The sequence below is a fragment of the Gossypium hirsutum genome, chromosome A08, assembly GCF_007990345.1.
Source record: "Gossypium hirsutum isolate 1008001.06 chromosome A08, Gossypium_hirsutum_v2.1, whole genome shotgun sequence".
Classification (NCBI taxonomy): domain Eukaryota; kingdom Viridiplantae; phylum Streptophyta; class Magnoliopsida; order Malvales; family Malvaceae; genus Gossypium; species Gossypium hirsutum.
This window is the reverse complement of record NC_053431.1, coordinates 116,594,404-116,620,727: the sequence shown is the minus strand read 5'-3', so window position 1 is coordinate 116,620,727 and position 26,324 is coordinate 116,594,404. Positions and strand designations below refer to the sequence as shown.

The 26,324-nt window shown below is 33.4% G+C and overlaps 6 protein-coding genes and 1 non-coding gene across 13 annotated transcripts; 3 read left to right on the top strand and 4 right to left on the bottom strand.

The window, feature by feature from the left end:
- Window positions 1-230: 230 nt before the first annotated feature.
- On the top strand, window positions 231-4,337 carry LOC107926981 (AT-hook motif nuclear-localized protein 1). Its single transcript, XM_016857935.2, has 5 exons — window positions 231-1,016; window positions 2,411-2,478; window positions 2,661-2,792; window positions 3,557-3,718; window positions 3,805-4,337. Exons 1-5 carry the CDS (start codon window positions 587-589, stop codon window positions 4,027-4,029), a joined length of 1,017 nt encoding a protein of 338 aa, XP_016713424.1. The 5' UTR covers window positions 231-586; the 3' UTR covers window positions 4,030-4,337.
- On the bottom strand, window positions 4,182-6,946 carry LOC107926982 (ATP-dependent Clp protease proteolytic subunit-related protein 2, chloroplastic). Of its 5 annotated transcripts, none has more exons than XR_005899831.1 (8): window positions 6,797-6,946; window positions 6,668-6,711; window positions 6,524-6,577; window positions 5,921-6,041; window positions 5,581-5,714; window positions 4,879-5,472; window positions 4,567-4,699; window positions 4,182-4,440 (listed from the first exon to the last, which is right to left on the bottom strand). XR_005899831.1 is itself a non-coding variant. In XM_016857936.2 (8 exons), exons 4-8 carry the CDS (start codon window positions 5,931-5,933, stop codon window positions 4,291-4,293), a joined length of 501 nt encoding a protein of 166 aa, XP_016713425.1. In that variant the 5' UTR covers window positions 5,934-6,041; window positions 6,524-6,577; window positions 6,668-6,711; window positions 6,797-6,945; the 3' UTR covers window positions 4,182-4,290. The 5 variants fall into 5 exon arrangements, 3 of the variants coding, with proteins under 3 accessions (XP_016713425.1, XP_040930808.1, XP_016713426.1); XM_016857936.2 differs by having other exon boundaries at window positions 4,182-4,394; window positions 5,356-5,472; window positions 6,797-6,945; XM_041074874.1 differs by having other exon boundaries at window positions 5,356-5,472; window positions 6,797-6,944.
- A 631-nt stretch (window positions 6,947-7,577) lies between these two features.
- Window positions 7,578-10,122, bottom strand: LOC107926923 (pentatricopeptide repeat-containing protein At4g22760). Its single transcript, XM_016857871.2, has one exon. The coding sequence runs from the start codon at window positions 9,748-9,750 to the stop codon at window positions 8,020-8,022; it is 1,731 nt and encodes a 576-aa protein (XP_016713360.1). The 5' UTR covers window positions 9,751-10,122; the 3' UTR covers window positions 7,578-8,019.
- Window positions 10,123-11,456: 1,334 nt separating this feature from the next.
- LOC107926916 (protein cornichon homolog 4) lies at window positions 11,457-13,522 on the bottom strand. The gene is made up of 4 exons (XM_016857861.2): window positions 13,058-13,522; window positions 12,587-12,768; window positions 11,778-11,900; window positions 11,457-11,678 (listed from the first exon to the last, which is right to left on the bottom strand). The coding sequence occupies exons 1-4, from the start codon at window positions 13,127-13,129 to the stop codon at window positions 11,648-11,650; spliced, it is 408 nt and encodes a 135-aa protein (XP_016713350.1). The 5' UTR covers window positions 13,130-13,522; the 3' UTR covers window positions 11,457-11,647.
- A 6,066-nt stretch (window positions 13,523-19,588) lies between these two features.
- LOC121204641 (uncharacterized protein At4g22758) lies at window positions 19,589-20,879 on the bottom strand. Of its 2 annotated transcripts, none has more exons than XM_041074873.1 (3): window positions 20,494-20,879; window positions 20,273-20,394; window positions 19,589-20,132 (listed from the first exon to the last, which is right to left on the bottom strand). In XM_041074873.1, exons 1-3 carry the CDS (start codon window positions 20,797-20,799, stop codon window positions 20,129-20,131), a joined length of 432 nt encoding a protein of 143 aa, XP_040930807.1. In that variant the 5' UTR covers window positions 20,800-20,879; the 3' UTR covers window positions 19,589-20,128. The 2 variants fall into 2 exon arrangements, with proteins under 2 accessions (XP_040930807.1, XP_040930806.1); XM_041074872.1 differs by having other exon boundaries at window positions 19,589-20,091; window positions 20,193-20,394; window positions 20,494-20,872.
- Window positions 20,880-22,457: 1,578 nt separating this feature from the next.
- On the top strand, window positions 22,458-24,698 carry LOC107926922 (methylsterol monooxygenase 1-1). Of its 2 annotated transcripts, XM_016857868.2 has the most exons (5): window positions 22,458-23,223; window positions 23,336-23,658; window positions 23,774-23,921; window positions 24,004-24,036; window positions 24,246-24,698. In XM_016857868.2, exons 1-5 carry the CDS (start codon window positions 22,894-22,896, stop codon window positions 24,324-24,326), a joined length of 915 nt encoding a protein of 304 aa, XP_016713357.1. In that variant the 5' UTR covers window positions 22,458-22,893; the 3' UTR covers window positions 24,327-24,698. The 2 variants fall into 2 exon arrangements, with proteins under 2 accessions (XP_016713357.1, XP_016713358.1); XM_016857869.2 differs by lacking the exon at window positions 24,004-24,036 and having other exon boundaries at window positions 22,534-23,223.
- A 490-nt stretch (window positions 24,699-25,188) lies between these two features.
- On the top strand, window positions 25,189-25,261 carry TRNAK-CUU (transfer RNA lysine (anticodon CUU)). Its single transcript has one exon. It is a non-coding gene; the product is annotated as a tRNA-Lys (tRNA).
- The last annotated feature ends 1,063 nt before the right edge of the window (window positions 25,262-26,324 follow it).

Genomic DNA, 26,324 nt, shown 5'->3' with positions numbered 1-26,324 from the left:
CCTTTAAAAAAAAAGAAAAAAGAAAAATAATTTACCCACTTTCTTTTTTAAATTAAATTTTTTATCTACATGATTCCAACCCAACACAAATATCAATATCCTAAGATAATAAAATAATTAATGATTACAAATAATTATATTTCATTTAAGCCCCCATTATTGAATTTTTCCTTTTCCATTATTTTATTAATCTTATAAGAGTTAAATTAGCTTAACAACAAAAGCAAAATAAAAATAAAAAAACATTTCTTTATTATATTTCATCATTTTCCTTTCCCTTTTATTTTTCTTTCTCTTACAAAAAAAAAAAAAGAATTTTCAAAAAGAATTTTGGTAGCCCTCCATAGTCTGTGTATGAGTTTAAACTGAAAGGAAACTTGTTTTAGCTCCAAAATCAATTTTCAAAACCTGTGTTAGTGCTAAAAACTAAATCTTTTGCTGAGTTTCAAGTTAAAAGTTGATCTCTTTCAACTTTGTCTGTTTTGGGTTCTTTTTTATTGTTAAAAATTAGCCTTGTTTTTAGCTGGTTGAGCTTAAAATCCAAATGCGTTTTTGATAAAATCTCAGAAAGTTTTTAGTTTTAACTATGGAGTCAAGAGAAGCTGTTACTAATACTAATATTAGTACTAATACAACCACCACCACCACTACTACTACCACTGCTGGCGTAACGGTGGTAGGATCCGATGCTCCATCGGACTACCACATAGCTCCAAGGTTTGAAAACTCGACCCAAAATCCTAATCCGGCTCCTGGATCCGCTCCGCCGCAGATTCCTCAACAACCGGCGGCTCAACAAGTCCCTCAGCCTGTTGTGGTGCCGGGGATGCCCTTGAAGAAGAAGAGGGGAAGACCTAGGAAGTATGGACCGGATGGTTCAGTCACTATGGCGCTCTCTCCAAAGCCTATATCAACGGCTGCCCCGCCTCCAGTAATCGATTTTTCAGCCGGGAAGAGAGCGAAAGTGAAGTCGCCGATGTCGTTTCCGAAGACTAAGTACGAGCTGGAGAATTTAGGTGAGGAACTATTAGTCATTTTTGGTGTATACCCTTTTCGAGTTCCAATTGATTTTTCTGGTTCTTTCCCTCTTTAAAAGATGGATTGTTTCGCTTCAGGTTGTTTTAAAGTGTTTTTAGTGTGTAGGGAGAAAGGGGTGGGGTGTCCAGTTGTGATGGTGTTGGGTGGAAGTGGGACCTGAGAACTGTGACTAGATATGGCCCTAGTTGGGAGATCTCCTGATAAGTGTGTATGTGTGTGTGTGGTAGTTTGTGAAGGATAGTGAGAGTTTTTATGGGGTTGGTAATATGGGAATGATGGAATCTTCTTGTTCCTACTGTCCTTTGCCACTTGGCATGCTTTATTGGAACTAATTTTTGTGTGTGTGTAAGGTACCCCACTTTAAGCACCTGCTTAAATCTGCCAAGTGATGATGAAGAGACTTGGATATGAAACCTGTCTGCTATTTGCTGGCTGATATTATTACTAGATGGGGGAGAGCCATAAAGTTTGCTTTTATGCTTTGCCTTGTGTTGTTGGCTATATGTCAGTTTGTGTGATTCTTTCCACCATGTGGTGAGTATGAATGTATACGGGGCTTGGTTTTTGATTACTTGCATCTACTTTCTTTGATTTCAGCTGTGCTCTTATCTTTTGAGCTTTGAATTAAATGTTAACAATACACCGGCATTTGTGTTGTTACTAGTTTAATTCTCTGGTTTGTCCTCCAACCTACCTAAGTTTAGGGAGCACAGCTTGAGTACCATGCCTTTAGATAAGTTTCATGGATTCCCCTGGATGCTTATAATAGTCTTGCAGGATTTGAGCTAGGTAATGACCATTGAGACATCGATGCTTGTTGTTGTTGGTTTCCTGGTTTGACTAAAATGCGTCGATCATGATACTTAGTAGGACGCTTACTATTAATGCACTCTAAGGGCATAGCATGTCCCTTCCAATGTGTGCATGGAAGAAGAAGATCTTGAGAATTTTTTGGTAGAATTTTTGTTTCTATTAAACCATTTGTGTTCTCCATTGTTTGATTTTCTCTTTTTCCTTTCCATTCAATTTGATTCTGTTCTCTTGAAGGATGCCTCATCCATCTATCGTCTATAATAAATATAAGCTAAAAGTAAAATTTGAGAGGGCATCATTATTTTAGGTCTCACATTAAGTAACCTCTGAATAAAGAAAGAAAGTTTTCAACTACTGGGTATGTAATATCTACAATATCAATAATAGTAAGAGTTATGATGTTTTATAGTACAAACTTTCTAAGTTAATCCTTGAGCTTCCTGATTATTGGAATATTGAGCTTAATACTGTTCATAGGTTTGGTTTATCAGGAGGATCTCTTTCAGAGAGACAACTCCTACATCTAGTTTCTGGCTTGGTAAGATTTTGCTTTTTGTAGGTGAATGGGTTGCATGCTCTGTTGGTGGTAATTTTGCGCCACATATCATCACTGTTAATGCTGGTGAGGTATGTTGTTAACATAGCTGTTATCTTGAAGTTAACTTACATTCTGCATAAAGGTTGGGTGAACTTCTATTTAGAAAATATATGGTTTGAGAATACTGTTTTGTCATCATGATGTTTGGCCAATATCAAGGGGAAAAAACTTGTTAATATAGTACAATGGTGATTCTTTTCTGTTGCTTTAGGATGTCACGATGAAGATTATATCATTTTCCCAACAAGGGCCTCGAGCTATATGCATTCTTTCTGCAAATGGGGTGATCTCAAGTGTCACTCTTCGTCAACCTGATTCTTCCGGAGGTACATTGACATATGAGGTAATACTCGGTTTCTCTTCGATCCTAGATTGGTTACAATGTCACTTTTTGAGTTGTCTAGCTCTAATGGAACGGTTCATATAATTGTTGCTTTGAAAGTTGAATACTCGGTGGACATATAATTTGCTTATGGTTTATTGATTAATGCTTTAATGAAGGATAAACTTAAATTGTTGGCTTTCTAGAAATTTTCTTGATAAACAGCTGTCAAATATTACATGTGATGTGCACAAGTGAGTACATAAGCAATTTGTAGCGGGTTACGTCTTTTTCTTCCAGAGTTACGTGATGGTCTAAGCTTTCAGTGTCGATTTATGCTTGACATTACCTATACTTGTTATTTCTATTTAAGAAAACTTTTGAGCTAAGCCGTGTTTGTCACAATAACCAATATTTGCTTTGGGGGCAAATATAATGCTATCCCAATTTCTCAGAATAATTGCTTCAAGAGTTACAATCAAAGGATAAAGTCTTTCTTTTATGGTAGACATTGGGCTATGTTTTAGTATGAGTCATCAGGCTTATTCGCTTTCTGCTGACACTTTACTAGTTGACGTGGATTTGCCGTGAGCATCTTTACTCATGCGCTAATTTGCTAAATCCGGTGATTGGAATTAGTGGCTGCCTGAAGATCATGCATTTTGGCTGGAATATGTCATTGATCTGCCTTAATCCACTTGCTTAATCTGCATATATCTGCAGTTTACCTTGTTTCTTTTATCATTCATCAGCAAACATCTTATTTCTTCTCAAATTTCTTGCAGGGTCGTTTTGAGATACTGTCCTTGTCTGGTTCGTTCATGCCTAATGACACTGGAGGAACAAGAAGCAGATCGGGTGGGATGAGTGTTTCATTAGCAAGTCCAGATGGACGTGTTGTAGGTGGTGGAGTTGCTGGTCTCCTAGTAGCTGCTGGCCCTGTGCAGGTTTGACTTCTGTTTTGTCAGTACCACTGAAACCCTGGTGAAGACAGAAGCTCTAAATTTCGTGCTTTTGGTTGTTTCTGAACCAGGTTGTGGTGGGTAGCTTTCTAGCAGGGAACCAACATGAGCAGAAGCCTAAGAAACAGAAGGACGAGCCCTTTTCAGTTGCCACACCAGTGGCTGCCATTCCCGTTTCCAGTGCAGATCCAAAATCAAACATCACTTCATCATTCCGCAGCGATAGTTGGTCTCCGTTGCCTTCTGATTCAAGGAATAAACCAACCGACATAAATGTATCTTTGCCTGGAAGCTAATCTAAATTTCCCAACCTTAAGTGTATTGGTTAAGGTTCCAATACTGACACCACAGGCAATCAAAGTATAATTGATGAATCCCATTCTCACCTTCTTCTTGTTCTACGTGTAAGCTTATTTAGCTTCTCACCAGCACCAGCATGTTCATGTTCCTTGGGGTTTATTTACCCTATTTATTTTTCACCATTAGTTTAGTCTAGTCAGGTGATTAGATAGCCTTATCCAGCTGTTGTGTCAAGTAGAATGTTTTGAATGTAATGTTTACTGAGAGAGTGGGACTTTCCTCGAAGTGATGATGGATTTGTTTATTGCTTGTTTATGTAGCTTCAACTCAGTTCTATTTCTGACCCATTCAAGTGACTCAGCTTCAAATGCATTTTAGACAACAATATCAGCAGAAAAACCATGAATCTGCTATTATGAAAAAACTGTAAATCAGATGACTAATTCTAAATCTGTGCAAATAAACCTAATTCGATACAAAAATTTTATTACAGTTATCATCCATTTGATAGGGAAACAATAATGAACACTAACCGAGGCCTGCTCCTACATCTTTGCGAGGTGCGTCTGCCTTGATACGTGGAGGTCTGACAATACGATCAATGAGTCCATATTCAAGAGCTTGTTGAGCATTGAAACGTTTCATCCTACTTAAGTCCTTGTTAATCTGCATGTACACATTCATAGTTATTCTGTTTCGATAAATAAAACGGAGATTTCATGTGAGTATTTCCAGTTTATCTAGTGCCCAACGGAAATGCAAGATCGGATATTGGAAATACACAAATGAATCAAACAGAAAGGGAGGATTGTGATTCACTATTGAGCTTTGAGCTGTTAATATACCTTCTCAACAGACTGGCCTGTGTTAATAGCTAGCTCATTAAAGAGGTAATCTATAATTCTAAGAAGCTCATTTGCTTCATTTCGGATATCATCAGCCTGTCAGGATTTAATAATTTCATGATCATCAAATTCATAACACATGATAGCATGCGGTCATACCAGACCACGAGCTGCTCTGGCTGGAGACTGCAGAGCAACTCTTGAAAGAGGCATTGCAAAGCGATTACCGTTCACATGGAAGAAACTGGAAGAGAATGTTTTCAAACATCGGCTTTAAATAACGAATGCACCACATGAGGCATAAAATAAGATTGTACAATCAAGTCATTGGCGATAGCATTTTCTGGTTGCCAGAATTACATTCAAACCAGAATAAAAGAAAATTTAAAGAATAGTCAACGTATCATAAAAAATTAAGTTGGTAAAACTCTCAAATTCTGAGGTATTACTTATATTCACTTGCAGCAACAACATTACCTTTTCCCCAGCTGCAAGAAGGAAACCGGCTAGATTGTAGGCATAGCCTACACAGTGGGTGCCTACAGGGCTTTTCAAGCTTTCCATGGTGTCATAGATAGCTAAGCTTGGAGTAAGCTGTAAATAGGGCCAGTCCACATCAGATAGTGACCAGCAATAACAAACTAGAAATAGAAATATATATACATCAGCAAAAGCTTTAACAAGAAAAAAAAAAAAACTTACATCTCCAGGACCATTTATATAAAAATAAAGCCTTTTATTATCATCGATGCTATCAAGGTATAACATTGTTGCCAATATTTGGTTGCTAAATTCCTCATCGATATGTTGTCTAATAATATAAATCGCTCTTGGTACTGCATCCAGAGAAAGTCATTAGCCTCTAGAAGCACCATGAAAGAATTTTTAGTAGGCTTGGGAAAGAAAACAAAGTATTCATGCAATATTCAAAATCTAGTACAGACTTCAAGTACATATCCATAACAGATTGCCGAACCACTTTGAAACCCGAAAGTGATTAATATAACAGCAGGATGATAAAATTCGTTTAAGATTTACTCACCAGTGCATTCCATAAATCAACCCATTGCCAAGTTTCTTCACAAGGAACTCTATAGGGAACTCTTGGAGTTCCTATAGGCATCATTCCAACTCGCGACCTTGTTGGTTTAGAATTTCGAGTTCTGCAGAGAACAAAATTCACAGTCATCAACAGGATTTCAAAGAAATAATTGGAAACGTGAATTTAGAGATTTCGTGTATTATCCATTGAGACTACATGAGATAAAGCTCCCCATTTTCATGAACAAGAAATAAATAAGATACAACAACAATCATGGCGTAAACACAAACAGGTAGGTGTAGCAGATACACAATAGTCATCAAACATGATAAACTGATTAAATAACATGCTTAAAGGAGCAAGCAACAATTAAAAAGATGCCCTTTTTTCTTTTCCTTGTTACCAAAATAAAACTCAAGAAAATACAAACAAAAATTCCAATTTATAAACTGTAAAGTTGCTGTGGATTGACAAACCCATAGTCAAATTGAATAGGAACAATTCCAAATCTCCAATATCAAGCCAATGAGAAGATTAAGCTAATAGTAAGAGATAAATGATTATAAACCAAATTACAGAGTAAGACTATAAACAAACAATTACCCGCATTGGACGCTTTCACTAATTCTGCTAAAGAAGTCTGCAGTCAAGTTTAGTCTGCCAGTTGCAAACAAACCTTTGAAAGATGGGAATTTAGGGGATATAAAAAATGGGGGTAAGATCATAGAGTGGAGGGAAGGAGCATACAGGGAGATTGAAGCTTCAAACCAGAATAAAGCTTAGTCCCACAACTGCAAAACAAGAAAATAGAAAAATACCATGTCATGTACGTATAAAAATACACAGGATATGTATTATACAGAGTAGAAAGAGAACCTGAGAGAAGGGTGATGAAGATTTGTATTAAGAGAGATTGCCATTGTTTTGGGGGGCCTTGAAGACTACGACAGAGTTTTATTCGGAAAATTAATAGACTGAGAGAAGGTTCCATGATTTATCGAGGATCTGACCTGATGAATGCGCTACTGTCGTAGATATATTCATGAAGAAATCTCTGCCGCTTGATTAGTTTTAGATATAATAAAGGGCATATTAGATTTCATTTTGTTCGCTTTTCTCAATAATTGTGAGAAACTAGTGCTTATAATGAAATTATTTATTATTAAAATTTAATTTATTATTTAATTTAACATACAGTAATTAATTTATTATTTTTTAATATAAAGGTAAAATATAATGTTTTTAATATAAAAATTTTCATGAGAATTACCCAATAATAATTTTTTTAATTAATCTTTAGAAGATATTAGATGATTAAGTATAGAATTTTCAGCTAACCAAGTTTTAACATTGTTGATTAAGGCTTAGATTTTTTGGTACCGGTTCTATTGAGTCTAATTTCAATATATGCATATATTTTGTTTGATTTTTATTGATTTTCTATTAACTTTTAAACGAATTAAAATTCAATCAAAAATAATTTTTTATGGTTTAGCTTAAATTTGAAATCAATTTCGTTTTTTAATTAAAAATTTTAATATTTTTAATAAATTTTAAAATTAAAATATGCCATAAATTTTTATATTCTTCCTAACTTTAAAATTAAATTTAGTCTATGTACTTAGATGCATCATACACGACCAATTTCATTATGGAGTTATTGGGAACTACAACTCAACTTCATTTTCTAATTAAAAGAAACCAAGAACAAAAAAAAGAGGTGCATTCAGCTGCCACTCACAAAAGAAAAAGAAAGAAGAAAAAATTAGGCGAAAATGGAGGTATCCTCCATCTTCCTATGCAGTAAAAATTAGGCGAAAATGGAGGTATCCTCCATCTTCCTATGCAGTCGAGGAACAAGAAGAACCTGAATCTCCTGTTAGACATAAAACTTTAAGCAACACAGGAGCCAGGGGGATAGCACTCTATGAGTAGAGAAGAGAAGGAGTTGAGGATTATCAATGTTCTTGTACCAAAATTATGTAGTACTCCAAGCATTTTATTGAGGACAAGCTGGCCCATTCAATGTCAACTCGCCATCACTCCTGGACCACATCCTGAGTTAGATGGTCACTTAAGTCTGTCAATGGTGGAAGACTCTAAGTCGATTCTGTCCAACTACAACCAGGTATCTTGTCCAGCTTCTTCCTGTCCATATTCCTTCTCATTCGTCTCGCATCCTGCCACCTCCCAACAGAGGCATAAATATTGGCAAGGAGAGAATAATAACCACCTGTACTAGGCTCCAACTCAAAGCAATGCTTAGCTGCAATCTCTCCGAACTCAACATTTTTATGTACACTACAGGCTTGAAGCAAAGCTCCCCAAACACCAGTATGGGGCTTCACAGGCATACTCTTTATTAGTTTATATGCTTCTTCTAATTTTCCTGCCCTGCCCAAAAGATCAACCATGATAGCATGGTGATCAGTTGAAGGTACAAGTCCATTGTCCTTCATTAAATTAAAGCACCGGTAGCCTTCTTCAACCAGGCCAGCATGATTATAGGCGGTTAATAACCCGGAGAAGGTAGCTAAATTTGGTTGAATTTGCGCTTCCACCATTTCTTGGAATAACTTGATGGCATCAATAGCCTTGCCATTGATAGCACATCCAGCTATCATTGCACTGTAAGCAACAACATCCCTTTTTCTCAGACCATTAAAAAGCTTATAGGCCTTATCAACATTTCCACACTTCGAATGCAAATCGACTAAAGCAGTAGCCATATGGTCATCCATTTGGATTCCATGCTTATTTATGTATGATTCAATCCATGAACCAAATCTCAATTCTCCTAGTTGTGAACAAGCAGATATAACACTTGCCAAAGTTACTCCATCGGGCTGGATATTGACACCTGATTTAAGCATGTCGTCGAACAACTTTAGGGCTTCCTTTGGTTCACTGTTTTGGGCATAGCAAGAAATCATGGCATTAAAGGCTAAATGATCTTTCTCAGGCATTTCATCAAAGAGTTCGCGGGCAGACTTGGCATCCCCACATTTAGAGTAACCGCCGATCATTGTGATCCAGGTAATATTATTTCTTCGATGCATCATGTCAAAAAATCTCCGAGCTGATTCAATTTCTCCACGTTCCATATAACCACTAATCAAAGTATTCCAAGAAGCGAAACTTTTCTCTGGCATCTGCTGAAAAAATGAAAGGGTCTTATCCATATTTCCCATTTTCGCATACCCTGATAGAATTGCATTCCAAGATATGACATCTTTCTTTGGCATTTCATCAAACACCCTCTGAGCCTCTCCTAAGTTTCCAGCTTTCAAATACCCAGATAAAATCGAATTCCACGAGACCACATTCTTTTCAAGCATCTCATTGAAAACCCTTTTTGCAGTATCCATATCACCCAGCTTCGTATAGAAATCCACAAGAGTTGTTTGCACAAAAACACAGTTGCAAACCCCATATCTATGAACCTGAGCATGGATCGAAATCCCACCGGTTTTACTCCCAGTCCTAGCGCATGCTCTTAAAGCAGACGATACGGCATGTGTGCTTGGGTACAACCCAAGCTTCTGCATTTCAACATAAAGAGAAAAAGCCTCTTCGAATTGCCCGTGCCGTGATAAAAACCTTACGGTGCAACCCCATGAAAAAGCATCCGGCTTTTGCAAATGGTAGAGGATTTCTCGCACATAAACAAAAACACTAGCCGAATAGTTGGTTGTGGATAGAAGGAACTGATGAACCAAGGAAGGCTGGAGGTGGTTAAGGCTGGTAATAAGGATTTGAGCATGAATTTGTTTCGCCTGTTTGATAGTTAGCTGGTTATTTAAGAAGCACTTTACCCTATGAAGCAACATCTAATATACAAGAGGCTGATTAAAATGGCATAATTTGAACCATTAGGATTTGGAATCTCGAGTTCCAAATCAATCAAACCAAAAACAGAGAAATACCCTATTGTTTCTAAGCTTCAGTTCAATCCAACTCTTCTGCAGAGTTTGTTCAATCAATTGTCGATATAATCATAATAAAATATCAAACTTTACAATCCAAGTAAAGGATTTCTTTTTTGGCTTTCACACCTTATGAAGTGATAAACCCTTCTATAACAGCCAACAAACTGGAATCAGTAAAGAGAAAGAACATTGTACTCTTAAATTGAGTTTATGTAAGAAAGACATACGACACAACGGAAGTTCGTTGCGTTTAACACCTTCCTTTCAAAACTCATCCTTATAAATACCGACGATTTTATCTTCCGTCGGGTCCTGTTAACCCCTTTTTAACCTCGGTAACTACACATTACTCCCTAAACTATAAATAAATTTTTATTTTGATCACTTAATTAAAAAAAATTACAATTTAATCTTTAAAGTTTTCGAAATTTTTAAGTCACTATATTTAATTGATATAATAATAATTTAAGTCCTCGTCTTTTATATTTTTAGTCAATTTGACCCTGATTATATATAAAATGATAAAAATAATTTTTTTTAATTTAGAAAATTCTAAAAAATAAAATTGAAAAAAGAGTATATGAATAAAAATTGATAAAGTGAGAGAAAATGAGGGAAATTATTTTTAAACCCTCCAAATTTCTCTTTATATTATTTATATAGAAGTATTCAATACCCATTTTTTTTCAGGAAAAATATAGAAGAAAAACCAAAACATTAAGCAAGATTATTGATTCTCTATTTTTTGCACCTTCTATTTCTTGACATAATTTTTTCGTTATAAGAAAAAAAAATTTTAAATAATTTTGAGTGTTTTTATCATTTTATAAATAAACATGTCAAATTGACAAAAAGAATGAAAACTAAGAACTAAAATTGTTATTATACCAGGTAGAAAAGTGCTACTTAACAATTGAGTGACAGAAAAAAAACCAATTTCAAAAATTTTAGTGACCAAATTGTAATTTTTATTAGTTAAATGACCAAAATAAAACTTATTCATAATTTAATCACCAAATGTATAGTTTACGCTTAAACTTTTAATTGGCAAACAACTATTAATTTAAATAGAAGAAGAGATGATAAGAATATGATTTGAACAATGACATTTGTGCCAACAAAAAGTTTAAACACTACCAAAATTCTATCACACGTGTATGGTCGTAGAAAATGTATTTACAATGCAGAGTTGTGTTTAAAAATAACATACAACAAATAATATAACATTTAATTTGAAATTAATTAAAAAAATACATGAAATATGTATAATATTAAAATGTGTAAAAAATATCAAAATAAAATTTTAGTTAGGTAGACCCTCAATATGCTAAATTTTATTGATTTTTTTAAAATAATAATAATAAATTAAAATACCCTTAAATAATGGATTCTTTTATGTCATTGGCATATACTCTTACTATGATGATATAATTTTAAAAGAATAAATTTAAATTGAAGAGTAAATTATTTGAGGGCTTATACAACATTATTTAAGTTATTTACTTAAGAGTAAGAGACCCCATCTGTTGTCACTTCCTCCTTTTCTACTTTTCTTGTTAATTATAAAGTGAAAAAGCTCTTTCTAGCAAACTGAATTACAGATAAAATAATATAACACTAAAATCAACTAGAAATTCTCACAATTATACAACTTTGAAATTGATGCTATATATCAGTTACAACAAAAACAAGGCTTAAATAAATAACTTGTAAACCCAAAAAAAAAAAGAGTATGAAGAGCCGAATGCCAATGCACGGCAGCAATTTAAATCCATAAACACTTCCTTTATATCTTCCATTAATCATCCTCTAATGCAGAGTAGATCATCCTACCAAACACGTATCAAAGTTTCCAAGTTAGCAGGCTACTAATCAATAAAAAGCAACATATTTAGAGGGAGAATTTTTGTCTACTGTTAGAAAAATACCAGAATACAGCGAAAAAGAGGAGAACGACGACGTAGGCAAGTTTAAAAAGGCGTTTCTTCTTCTCCCAATGAAGCAAGTTAAATATCTCTGTAACATCTACCAGGTGCTGTTTCCGAGTGTAACTGATAACAAGTCAAAGTTAGGAAAAACAACCCCGAAGCATACACTATTTTGAAAGCACTCAACATACTGTAAAAGAAGAGTCTCGCATTCAATCTTCAATAGCTAGTGTATCTAACTTTGCAGAAGAGATAGCTTATATTGTTCGGGACTTGCAAAACGAAGCAGAAAGTTGTTACTATGGCAGCTAATCAATCCCCTCTTTCACTCTTTTGCTATTTTCTCCTTGATGAAGATCTAAAGCCTTCTATTATTTCCATCTATTGATACATATAAGATTTTCTTTGCAATTAGTGTTTCATAGCAAGAGTCTCTAAACTAAGAGAGGGCTAAAGGTAAACAAAGCAAACGGTTATCTATTTGTTGATATTCCTATTAACTACAAGGCGTATAACCATTTTCCATACAGTTCCAATGCTACCTATATTAAATTATTCAAGTATTAACTATGCATTGATGTATGTCATCTCATCATTCACATTATAGAACAAGCTCTCCGAGTTGGAACTAGATAGAATTGATCGACCAGAGAGGGGTTTACATCCTATTGGACATAGAGTTGCAAGCTCAATATTAAAGGGAGATGCAATGAAGAAATTTGAAATTAACATTGAACCAAAGCTGGTTCTCCTCAAAACAGACTACACTAACAATAAAATGTAGATAAAAGAGGGAGAAAAAAACTTACAGTCTGACATTGTTGTACAAGTATGGAGCACATAACAGTGACATAACCCAATGCCCTGTTAGTAGATAGAAAAAACATAAAAATCCTTCCAGGATAAATTCCAGCAACACCACTTTGTTTATCCGTGATGAAGAATCATAAGGATTGATGTAATCAAACTCTAAATCAGCCAAGCATATGAGCTGCAGCAAAATTATCAAGCTGTTAAATTTCCCTTTCCAGTTTTCAATATAAATAAACAGAACAATAACCTAGTTACTCAAATCAAAGGGCAGTGAGATAATATTCCAGAAATCAAAACTTCAAACACAGATTCTTATAACAAAATCCAAAATACCCAGAATTAGTATTCTCTTTTTTTAGCACTTAATAATGAATTTAGTTGCAAATAAATTGAAGAATAAGCTAAACAATCATTACCCACCAAGTCAATTTAATACATCATATACTAGATTAGATGAAGGGATTGACCTGATAAACGAGGATAATGAGGAGGGCAACGAGGATGAAGAAAGAAAAAAGCCATACGAAGAGATCTACCATGCCTCTCTTTCTCTTTCTCTGCCCCCTCTTGTTGGGTATTATTGCTTGGATGATAAGAGGATGAAGCTCCGATAATAGCCGGGTGACTAATGCCCTCGGGTGTCCCCTTTCCCTGAGGAAGGTTATTATTATTGGATTGACTTATTGCACCGGAAACGCAGAAAATACCCGACCAAAAGTAGCCTATATATCTCAGTTTTTGAGTTTTAAGGCTTGCAACACTTTCTGCTATTAACCTTTTTTAGGATTTCTTTTTGATTTTCTTCTTCCTTCTTCGAGGACTCCGACGGCGACTAGTATACTCAATTTCTAGGAAAAAGATAATTTTTAGGATAAATTTCTCCCAAGTTCATAGTTTGGGTTTTTTACTCTGATAATATAAATAAAAAAAACAAAATACCAAAATGATATGTTGCTAAAATTAAGTACCAAAATGGTACATTTAGTTGTGCCTATCTGACACCCTCCACCCATCTAAATGTACCATTTTGGTACTTAATCTTAGCAACATACCATTTTGGTATTTTATTTTTTGTTTATATATATATTATTAGGGTAAAAACCCCTCATAGTTTATATTTTAATTATTCAACTTCAAAAAGTTATAAAATGTCATTATTGAATATTCGAAAGTTTTGATTTGAGTAAATTATTAAACTATTCAAAAGTTTGTAATTAAGTCACTGTATTATTAAGGGTTTTATTTTAAAAAAAATTTGGTTAGTGAGCTCCAAATAACAATTTGACGATCAATACGGTAAACTTGATTAGATTTGAGTTGATTTGAGGTTCACTATTAGGGATTGAAGAAGAAAGCTATTTAATTTTGGTTCACATATTCGTGAGACTTAAAGTTGTTTCATGAAAAAATTGAATTATAGAAGAAAAGGGGAAATGGAGCTTCTGATTTATGCAAGCGATGTGAATAGCAAAGGCTATACAACAACAATTTTAATAGCCGAATAACTTAAATGAAAACTTTCGCATAGTTTAGTGATAATTTTGTAACTTTTTGAAGTTGAGTGACCAAAATATAAACTTATTAATACTTTAATGATATAAAGTGTTATTAGGGATTTCATATTTCGGAATGCTGGTCTTAAATGTCCTACCGATGGTTGAGATCCTGCATTTGTTGCGATTCTCCACAGCTCGTGTGAGCAGTATCATGTAACTAACATTCCGACCTACAGCTTATGTAAGCACTATTGTAAAGAAAAGGTTACGGTTATATAGAAAGGCACACTGTGTGTGTGAGCATTCTCGAGTATCCGATGTAATTCTAGATGGTTCAATGGGTAAGTAAAGGAAATGGCACAATAAGTATACAAATAAAAAGATTCATGATCATATGAAAAGGTTGATGAGTTAAATAATGTGTATATGAAACTTATTTACTATATGATTGAATTCATTTGTATCATGGATAAGCATGCTAACTTGTGAGTGATGGTGCTCGTATAGGCTATATTAAGCTTATGGTCTTGGTAATGACATTATGCATATTTTATAGTTTGTGCTAATGAAATGGCAAGTTATGTTTGAATTTATACGAGTTTACTAAGCACTCATTGCTTACGTAGTTTTTTTCCTTTGTTTTATAGATAATCGGAAGCTCAATCGGTTGGAAGCTCGTCGGAGACCTATCACACTATCCAACAACCATTTCGGTAGTTTTTGAGTATTTTGGCCAAGGTTAATAATGACATGTATAGAATATTTTGTAATGTTAGTTTATGAATGTGTTAATGGTGATTTGGTAGGTTAATGCTTGTAAAGCTTATGTTTGAATTTGATGAACTTTTAATGCTTGTTTAAGTTAGATCATTTTGGTCATTCTTAAGTGCTTGTAAATAAGGCTCTTTTGGTATGTATGTGGTGGTTTGGAAATGGTCATTTGTGATATCATGTAGTGGTTAAATGAACTAGGTTTGTATGCTTGGAATATGGCAATATTAACTTGTTTCGGTAAATGATGTTTTGGTATAATTGTGGTGCCTTTGAATGGCATATTGGTTAGATGAATAAGGACATTTGAGGTGGTATGTTAAGTGTGTGTGAATGATGTTTTAAATCCTTTGTATGTATGTCCGAATGGTATGGATGGCTAGGTATGATTTGGCCTTGAAATGGCATGAATTTAGGGTTAAAATATGGATCACATGGCCTAGTGACATTGTAATGCCCCCTTACCCGAGACCGTCGCCGGAGTCGAGCACGAGGCATTACTAAACTTATTTGAGCACTTAAACAAATTCGGACAAGCTGTCCAACTGCGTCATAGTTTCTTAAAAATTCATATCTCGAGTTCCGAAACTCGAAATCTAATTCCGTAAATTTTTCCTGAAACTAGACTCATATATCTACTCACCATAAAATTTTTAGAATTTTTGGTTCAGCAAATTAGTACAGTTTATTAGTTAAAGTCTCCCCTGTGTCACCACCGGACTGCCCTGACCTCTAGTCACTAAAAATAAGTTTTCTCACTATAGGATTTTCATATAAAGTTCTTACTTGTTTCTATAGAAAATAGACTCATTAAGGAATCTAAGCATGTAAATTTCAACTCATAACCATTTTTGTACAATTTGTAATTATTTTCTAAACTCAGAACAGGGGACTCCAAAAATAGTTCTGACCCTATCTTACTAAAATTCACATATCTTAAAATATAAATTTCTTTTTTCTACACCGTTATTTTTCCATGAAAATAGACTCAACAAGCTTTAATTCCATATATCATTCACCCTCTAATTCATTTTATACTATCTTGGGTGATTTTTCAAATTCACGTCACTGTGTTGCCTGAATTCTGTTTCTTTGCAAAATTTTATCCTTTCATGATTTCCATGCATAATTTATCACATAATCTTTCATAACAACAAACACCTTCATCCTTAATCATTTTAATAACCATACATCATCAAATACTTACACATCACTCATTAGCAAAATCATCACTACAAACATACAAAATAACTAAATCCCTATACATGCCATAACTTAAACGTGTTTCGATATAAAATACCGAGCAGTTGTAGTTGATAGTGTGGACGATCTCCGACTTCTTTAGGATCCTTGAAGTAGCTTTGCAATACTATAAGAGAAAGAGAAATAAAAGAAGTAAGCATAAAGCTTAGTAAGTTTACTAGCAAATAAATAATATTTAACTTAAATAATTAAACTCAATGTCTATATCTCTAGTTTACTCTTTAGTTAATCTCATACTAGTTCTCTTACTTGTTTACTTAGAATACTTGTGTGCATAACTTACTCAATCCTTGTTGCATCGTTGAACATCAATTGATAGTATAATAAGTTCTTAAGTCTTACAACTTACCTGAGCTTGCCATTTATGCTTTAAACTGAACTTTCATGAACATGATTCGTTTACAAGCCCGTTGAACTACATTGGAATAAGAAGGATACTCGGGTCTCTTCTGATAATAACATGCCAAAGCCATGTCCCAGACATGGTCTTACATGGGATGTTCTCGTGATGGTGCCCATGCCATGTCCCAGACATGGTCTTATAGGGGACCTCTCATCTCGGTGCCAACGCCATGTCCCAGACATGGTCTTACATGGGACCTCTCGTCTCGGTGCCCATGCCATGTCCCAGACATGGTCTTACAGGGGACCTCTCATGATCTTAAGGATGCCAATGCCATGTCCCAGACATGGTCTTACATGGGATCTCTTTACCCAAATGTCATGACATTCATATCCAGTACCATCCTTATGTATCAACGGGACTTTTAAATTTTAATTCTCTATCATTTCATGCTTGGATCATCATCAAATAAATTCATAAAATAAATTCATAATTGCTGGAAATTAACAGCATTAATAATAAATATTGAAATATTGCATTTATTTACCGTAAACTTACCTCGGTACCAATTATAGCCAAATTCACCAACTTAGTCTTCAACTTTATTCTTCCCTTTGTCTAACCTCGAGTTTCGTACTTCTTGATCTAAAATATTAAATTTAACTTATTTAATAATCACATTCATCAAAATAGCCCTCGACTCTAACTTTTTCAAAATTACAATTTTGCCCCTAAACTTTTACATAATTACATTTTTGCCCCAAGGCTCGGAAATTAAACTTCATCTCTTATTCTTATGTTTTATAACATTCTGAACATTTTTCCCTTCTATGGCAACATCAAATTCTAATTTAAGCCCTTATCAATACTAATTTTATTTTTTTCATTCTAACTCTATATTCTCTCTTAATTCTTACTATAAAGTCAATTTAATTCCTCAATTTCACCATAAATCCCTAATTTCGGGATTCTTTCAATTTAATCCCTATCGATTCAAAACTTATATTTTATTTTACAATTACATTCTTTACTAACTTCTAACTTGAAATTAAATCAATTTAACCCCTAACTAAACCTATATATTTTTCTTTCTCAATTCATACCCTTATTCTACCCAATTTCTTGCTAAACTCATATTTAACTATTTAATTTTTATCATGTTTTCATAATTCCGAATTTATTTCAAATTAATCCCTAAAATTCAAAACTTATAGTTTAGTTTACAATTCAATCATTTATTCAATTCCAATCAAAATTTCTATCAAATACATCCCTAATTTAACAATTTATTCAACATGAACCATGCTTAATAATCTACTAACTTCCAAAATTTCAACTTAAATCAAGTAGTATTTTATTCTAGGATTTCAAAAAAATATCAAAATTAAGAGAAAAGGGAATTAAATTGACTTACCAAATTACTTTGAACCTTAAAACCCCAAATTTCCCTTTTTCTTTTCTTTTTTTCTTTCCTTCCTTCTCTGTTTCGTTTTGCTCTCTGTTTCTTTCTTTCTCCCTTCTCTGTTTTGTTTTGCTCTCTGTTTCTTTTCTTTCTTTCTTTGTCATATATATAATAATATAATATAATATAATATAATATAATATAATATATTAATAATAATATAATATAAAAACATAATTATTACTTACGCATGTATAATATAATATATATATTTTAAATTAAAAATATCTTAGATTTTTCTTTTGTTATGCCGCCTCAACTTTAGAAAAAGGCATAATTGCCTATTTGGTCCTTTAACTTTTTTTTAATCTATAATTAAACTTTTATCCTTACTTCAATTTAGTCCTTTTTCATAATTAACTATCAAAGCGTTAAAATTTCTTAACGAAACTTTAATATTATCCTGTTGACACTCCGTAAATATTTTTATAAATATTTACGGCTCAGTTTATAATATCGAGGTCTCGATATCTCGTTTTCGACCCAATTTACCTAATAATTTCTTTTAAATCACAAAATTCACTGATTTAAAAATATTTCTAAAATCACACTTAACTTATAATTATTAATTAATAATTTTTTCTAACTTTTTCATCAATTTTAGTGATCTCAAATCACTATTCTGACACTACTAAAAATTGGGCTGTTACAGACATGGATGTGTGTCATTTGAAATTTCTTAGTGTTTCAAGTCAGTGAGTTACATGGCCTAGCACATGGCTGTGTGTGGCTACTCAGAGAGTCACACAGCTTGCGACACGGCCATGTGACCCTACTTAGTGAGTTACACGGGTGAGGACATAGATTGGGACACAGTCGTGTGTCCCTTTGTTCGAATGTTACACGGCCTAGGCTATGTCACACGGTCTGGCTACACGACTGTGTGACCCTTGTTTTCACATTTTTGTAACTTTCTCTTAAATCTTCTGCTTTGTTTCAAATTAGTCTCGAATTGCTTTTAAGTTATTTTTAGGGTCTCAAAGGCTCGTTTTAGGGACCAAATGCATATGTTTGATTGTATTTAATGTGATTTACTTAAGTAACGTTTAATTATTCTATTGAGATGTATTAAGGTTAAATGTTTCCAATTGTACGGTAATGCTCCATAACCTTAATCCGGTGACAAAGACGGGTTAGGGGTGTTACACAATAGCAAAACTTAAAAAAAAATCACTTAACGAGCGACTTAAATAAAAAATTTTAAATAGTTTAATGACTTAAATGAAATCTTTTGAATAATTCAATGACCAAATTGTAACATTTTTTTTAATTAAGTGACTAAAACAAAAAATTACCTATAACTTAGTAACTACTAATGTAATTTATCTTAATTAGTTTTTAATTACCCAAGTCATCATAAGAGAAAAGCAAGAAAGGTATTCTTTATAGGTAGGAAAGTAGAGAAAAAATTGTATCAAACTATGATTTCATATCATCATTACCCTTTTCTAATGAGAGAATGACAAATTAATTTTTTTTCTTTTGATTTTCAGCTTTTTTTCTCTTGAAAAAATTTAAATCCAACTAAAAATACTAAAAATTAAAAGAAAAAATTTTAATTTAACATTCTTACAACATGAAATTACAGTTTCATGTTTCATGTAATTTTTTCTCTAAGAGAATAATGTTTAACCTCTCCTACACTCCAACTGAGGTGCCTTAATTTTCTCATACCCACTGAATTAAATTGTGAAAAGAAGTTATACATTTCAATGATCAATAGCACTGGAAATTTCACCCCTGGGCTACAGCTTCTGCCAACTTTAATTTCTGTTTTATTTTCCCCTAACGTGACTCCATCTTCAAAAAACTTATATTTAAATTATTTTATGTATCACTATTTAGCAATTTAACATTATTTCAAGAGAAAATTATATGTTACAATTGTCACTTGTTAGAGCAGCATGAACATAGGTGGTCATGAAATCCCCCATTATCTGAAGCAAAGGAAGACCTTCCACAGCCTGCGTATTCCTCTTACGATTTCGGCTACTGTTCGAGCCATGAAAGCCGGAAAAAAATAGGCCGGGGATTTGGCTTTTGCTGGACCAATTTCTGAAACATAAGAACCGGATCCTCCATTGCTGCAATGGTCCAGACTGCTCCTTTTTCTAAGATAGAAGGTTCTGCAACTAGCATCCCCGATTAACTGTAACTTATCCAAACCTTATAGGTGACAGGACAGGATCAAGAACAGGATCAGTTATCTGCAACCAGATGGGGTAGAATGTAAGAAAAAGATCAACATGAGATGAGTGGCCACTTACTTTGAAGGCTAAAATAAGAATGATGTAATTCAAATCCCAAACTGTAATCAAGCTTAGGAGTTCTCCTTTCATCAGCATACTTGTGCAGAACAAGCTTTATAGCGTCTTCGACACTGGCCCCTAATTTCACCATGGTTCGGACTGGTCCTGGACTTCTTTCAACCCATACGTTGATCACAACTTTAGCTTCTTTGTTGTAACCCTTGCATGACATCAACAAGGAGAGGGAACACCATTAAAATCTCCATTATGGTTTATGGACGTGTATTAATGCAAAGTTTGATGATCAATGAGAGTTTACCTCAAAACTCTGTTTTGGAGAAGCGAAATCCGACAAAGAAAAAGAAGGAGAAGAAGCTAAGGCGTCGATGCTAGTTTGAGGTCCAAACAAAGGCGACTCTTCCCCTTTAGACCCCATGAAAGTGCGCGTAGAGCTCCACAGACATGGCTCTGAAGCACATCGCTTCAGAATCCTACCATGCTTCGACGACCTTTTCAGTGATCTCCGATGTGGAGGAGGCGTCTGTAGTATTGAGGTCGATGATGGGTACGGTAGCCGTCGTCGCCGGAAGCTTGGAAACCTTCGTGGAAGATTCTTTTGGGACATAATTTAAAGAAAAAACACGAAAAGGACAACAATAAATGAGTTACCGTGTGTTTGGGTGGTGTTGGTTTTTAAAGATATGGAGTTAAAATGGCTAGGTCAAATGGTAGTGAGAATGTAAAATAGGAATGGCCGTTGGAAAGAGGTTGTTGGCAGTTTGCGTGTGCGTAAGAGGTCAAGTTGTTTCCTAACTCCACCACCATACATTAAATTCTATTTTTTTTATTTAATTTAATTTTGAGAATATAAAAATAAATATATTATTTTAAAATAATGAACATGACTTGGAAATTTATATAAAAATATTTAATTATTAGATACAAATAAATATTATTAATTATATTGTACATAAACCCAACAGTAATTTATTAAGTACTTTCCTTATTTAATTTAATGATTGTAATGTTTGATTTTGATTATATAATTAAAGTTGTAATTTTATAAAAGGAAAAGCAGTTCAGAGTTAAGTTAATATGGTATTTGTTATGCTTTTTCATTATATATTAGTTTAGTTGTAGAGTGTAAACATAATTAAAATTAATAAATAAGCTAATTTTTATAGCTGAGAGAAAATACTGATTACTCTTTTTCAATAATTGAAATTAATTCTAAAACAATTACATCTCCATCTATCTATTTATCTATTTATAAAGTGTTTTTTTATCATTTTTTTTAATTTAAAAACTATTCAAGTAGCTATTAATTTATTTTTATTAGATTAACATATATGTTAATTTTGTTGTAGTATTATATCATTAAACTCTTTATTAATGTGAATTTCTTGTATCTAATTTTGTTCTATTTTTCTAATATTTTTTAATTAATTTTATTTTCATTAGATTAAAATATATATTATTTTTGTTGGTGGTACTACCGAACTCAAAATTATTTAGGAGAGCAGAATTAAATTATATATTTTTATAATATTAAAAATATAATTTTATCATTTTAATAGTTTATATCTTGATATTTTTAAAGAGTTAAATTAAAATTTTAGGGTAAACTACAAAAATAGTCACTTTTGTTTGCCTCATGCTACATTTTAGTCACTTATGTTTGAAATGTTACGTTTTAGTCACTTATGTTATTATTTTGTTACGAAGTGATCGCTCTTCCGTTAAGTTCTGTTATCTCCTTAACGGTAATCCTACGTGGCAGTCCAACTAGATATTACTGAATCTGCTAATACATACTTCATCCGGATAAAGTATGCATTATTAAAATTAAATCAAAATATTAAATAAGAAATAAAATTATAAAACAATATGTTATTTGGAAAATAACTATTATTGTAATGAGATACATGCTTTATTAGTTATAAGTATTTAAAATTTTGTTTTTATAACGTGATACATGCGTAAATATATATATAATCATATTAGTGAATTTGCTAATACATATTTCATCCGGATGAAGTACGTATTAGCAGATTCAGTAATATCTAGTTGGACTGCTACGTAAGATTACCGTTAGGGAGATAACAGAACTTAACGGAAGAGTGATCACTTCGTAACAAAATAATAACATAAGTGACTAAAATGTAACATGAGGCAAACAAAAATGACTATTTTTATAATTTACCCTAAATTTTATGAGTAACAATTTTACTATAACTAATTTAAAATTTTATTAATTATAAAAAGCTTAAATTAGATTTCACTAACTACTGCTATCATTAAACTTCTTTTAAGTAACTTATTTACTTCATAATGTGGCAGATGAATTAGTCATATAATAACATATATGTGCTTACCTTATCACCGCCATTCGCCATTGATGGAGCTAAAAATTTCGACAGTATTTCACTGAAGAAGATGAACATTATTAGCCTTTGGACAGCATCGAAAGACCTTTCTAGCTTTGGAACCACTAACTAGATCCTACTTTCCCAGGTCCCCATGCAGACAAACAGGAAACGACGACGATCTAACAACTCCCAACATATATATATATATAATATTACCACTATTTGATTGATACACGTAACATTACACTCTCAATTTCTTCATTTAAATTCTCGCTTGCATCTCTTGATTGCAATCAATCTACCAACAGACTGCCGCCACACTCACCGATACCGCCGAGGCAACACTGAAGATGTTACCCCTTAATACAATCGAGGAGGCTACTACATTCCTCGGACGGAACTTGACGGTGGCCGAGACACTATGGTTTAATTACTCGGCTCAAAAATCAGATTACTATCTTTACTGCCACAACATTTTGTTTTTATTCCTCATATTTACTTTTGTGCCTTTGCCGCTTGTTTTCGTTGAGACGATGAGATCTCTGGGTTTCCTTAAGTACAAGATTCAGCCCAAAGTTAAGACGTCCTTATCTGAGATGTTCAGGTGTTATAAAGATGTTATGCGGATGTTTGTTCTTCTTGTGGGTCCTTTGCAGTTATCATCTTATCCTTCAATTAAGGTCAAAATCATTGATATTTTGATGTTGTTGATTAGTTTTCTGGGAAATTAGATTTGGTTTTGCTGAATCATGTAATCGGTTTATCTAAAAGTGCATGTGTTTTGTTTGACAGATGATTGGGATTCGAACAGGGCTGCCATTGCCATCAATGTGGGAGATACTGGCGCAATTGACGGTATATTTCATGATAGAAGATTACACCAATTACTGGATTCACAGGTTCCTGCATGGGAAATGGGGGTATGAGAATATTCACCGGGTTCACCATGAATACTCTGCTCCCATTGGGTTTGCTGCACCCTACGCACATTGGCTTGAAGTTTTGATCCTTGGGATTCCAACTTTTCTTGGACCAGCTATTGTTCCAGGGCATATGATCACCTTTTGGTTGTGGATTGCTTTAAGGCAAATTGAAGCTATAGAGACACACAGTGGGTATGCCATTTCTTTTATTATATCTCTGAACTGCCTGCTTGAAAGTGGTAGCTTTTGTATTGAAGTGCTTTCCGCTGCATAAGTCACAGTTTATAGTATTAGTTGAATAATGCAGATATGATTTCCCCTGGACTCCCACAAAATATATCCCATTTTACGGTGGTGCAGATTACCATGATTACCACCATTATGTTGGACAACAAAGCCAGAGCAATTTTGCTTCGGTGTTTACTTATTGCGATTATATCTATGGCACTGACAAGGTAATTAACAATGTGAGATTACTCTTTTCTTAAATTTGATTTTAACACTATCAGCTGATAATTTCTGTACTATAATGGTTAGGGCTACCGCTACCATAAGAAGGTCCTAAGGAAGGTAAGCTGCTTCATCTTTTGTTGTGCATCTTTCATTTTATGGACATGGTTATTATATGCTTCACTAAGAATCTAAGACAAAAGGCTATGAACTTATGGACTTGCATTATGTTCATTAGTTATCGTATAGCAATTACATATCATGTTTTCTAGCTTCACTTATGTTTGTTTTGCTTCTGTAAATTAATTCATTTTCCTGATGTGAATCAGTTGAAAGTGCAATCAAGAATTTATGGTACACAGAATGGAGGCTCATACTATGCTTCTACTCAAGATCTTAAATCACAATAGCAATGTCAATCGAGTCAAGTCTCTCGAGCAACCTCTCTAATGGTGTGTGCATCTCATGGAAATCCGATTTTCAAGCATGACAAACCTTTTTATGTGATGTGATCTTATGTAGTTCGAGGGAGATATCATCTATTACTAGTTAGGCTTGATTTCTGCCCTGTGTTTATAACCTTTTGTTTAAGCTTAAGAAACTATGGATGAGAAGCATGATGTGTTTGTCCCACAATAAGTTTAATAGTGAGCTATAGAATCTGCAAGCGTTGATATCTTGTATCCTCTCATATCAAGGAACAGAGTAGGTAAACTTTGCATGTGTATTCTTCATTCACATTTGATATGAGTTTGAAATGGAACTTGGTGTTGACAGGCAAAGTAGGTTCTTTCTTGTTTCATTGATTCGAAAATCCATCGTTGCAGGTGTCGCTTTGTAGAAGTGAGTAAACAGTGAGTCTTGGGGGTGGGGGTAGTTCCATTTCAGCGATGATCCCATCACTGGTTCATTTCTGTTTGTCACTAATGCTGAATTGTGCAACTGCATATAAACTGTGTTTTGAGATTAAATTGCAGAGTCAACAAGAACTAATTTCCAGGTCTTTAGTTTTAAGCAATCCAGCCCAAGGCCCTTTTTTAAGAGATCTCCACTGATTTAATCTCGATGGCGCAGCTGGTTCTGTTGATTTGACAAAGAATTAATCTTAGTTGCTACAAATGAATACATGTCATTTATACAAACAAGCCTGTCTAACTCAGCGGTAGAGCGCAAGGTTCTTAACTTTGTGGTCGTACGGTGGGTTGCAACTTCATTTGTCATATTACTTTTATGCAATTATTTTTAATAAATAGAAAAAAATTTGCAAACCAGGCCCGTCTAGCTCAGTCGGTAGAGCGCAAGGCTCTTAACCTTGTGGTCGTGGGTTCGAGCCCCACGGTGGGCGTGTTGTTTCTTTTTTACAAATGCTGTATTATTTCGTTCACAACCTAAATCCCTTTTACATTTTGGGCCTCATGATATACCATAATTGGCCCATGATAACTATTTGTTCTTCACTTCAGTTTAGTATTATCTATTTCTAATTTTAATTTCATGAATAACTAACTGCCACATTCACGTTATGAAAAAATATATATAGCGTTGATCCATTTTATTTGTTCTTCATTCTAAATGATAATGATTTATGATTTAAAACTGTAATTTTTTATTTTAAGAAATTGAGTAAAAGTTACCCCACGTAATTTGTTATTAAACGGACAAAATTCTAACTCCTTTTGAAAATTAAAATATAATCTAATCAAAATTTTCAAATTTAGATTGATCCGGCCATTGTTTCATATGAATGAATTAAAGAAATCATAGAAGTAAAAAATATTTAAAAGATCAATTCAATCAATTTCTTTACCTGGTTCAACCAATCCGTATCGGTTCGTAGATCAATTAATTTGATACTTCTCTTCGAATCGATACTATGATTGGTTTCAACCAATTCGATTCAAACAATCGTGATTCTAAGTCTCTGCATTTTGTGTATTTAGAATTTAATCATTCTATTTTTATTTTCAAGAATTTAATTTATCTACTTTTTGAATTTAAAAACCTATTTTCAAATTATATATATTTACGTAATATTTTAATTAATGACATTATAAAAATATATTAAAAATTAAAATATAAAAATTAAATCTTAAAAACGACCAAAATTAAAAAAGAAAAAGAGCATGGATGGTGTGTACCAGCAAAGACAAACTGAAATTATATCATTATTTAAAGGAAAAAGAAAAGCGTTTTTGGACAGGTGTGAAGAGAAGGAATGTTTGCAGGTATAAATTTCTGAATTTAAAATATTCTTCACATGTTCAATGCTTATTGCGATAATTGTGATGACATTTTAAATTCGTTAGTCGCCGTCTGAAAATTTGTTTATAGTTGTTATATGTGAAATTGGAATATATTTTATAAATTTGGATTTTCAGATTTAATTTTTGATAGAATAGTTGTTTATG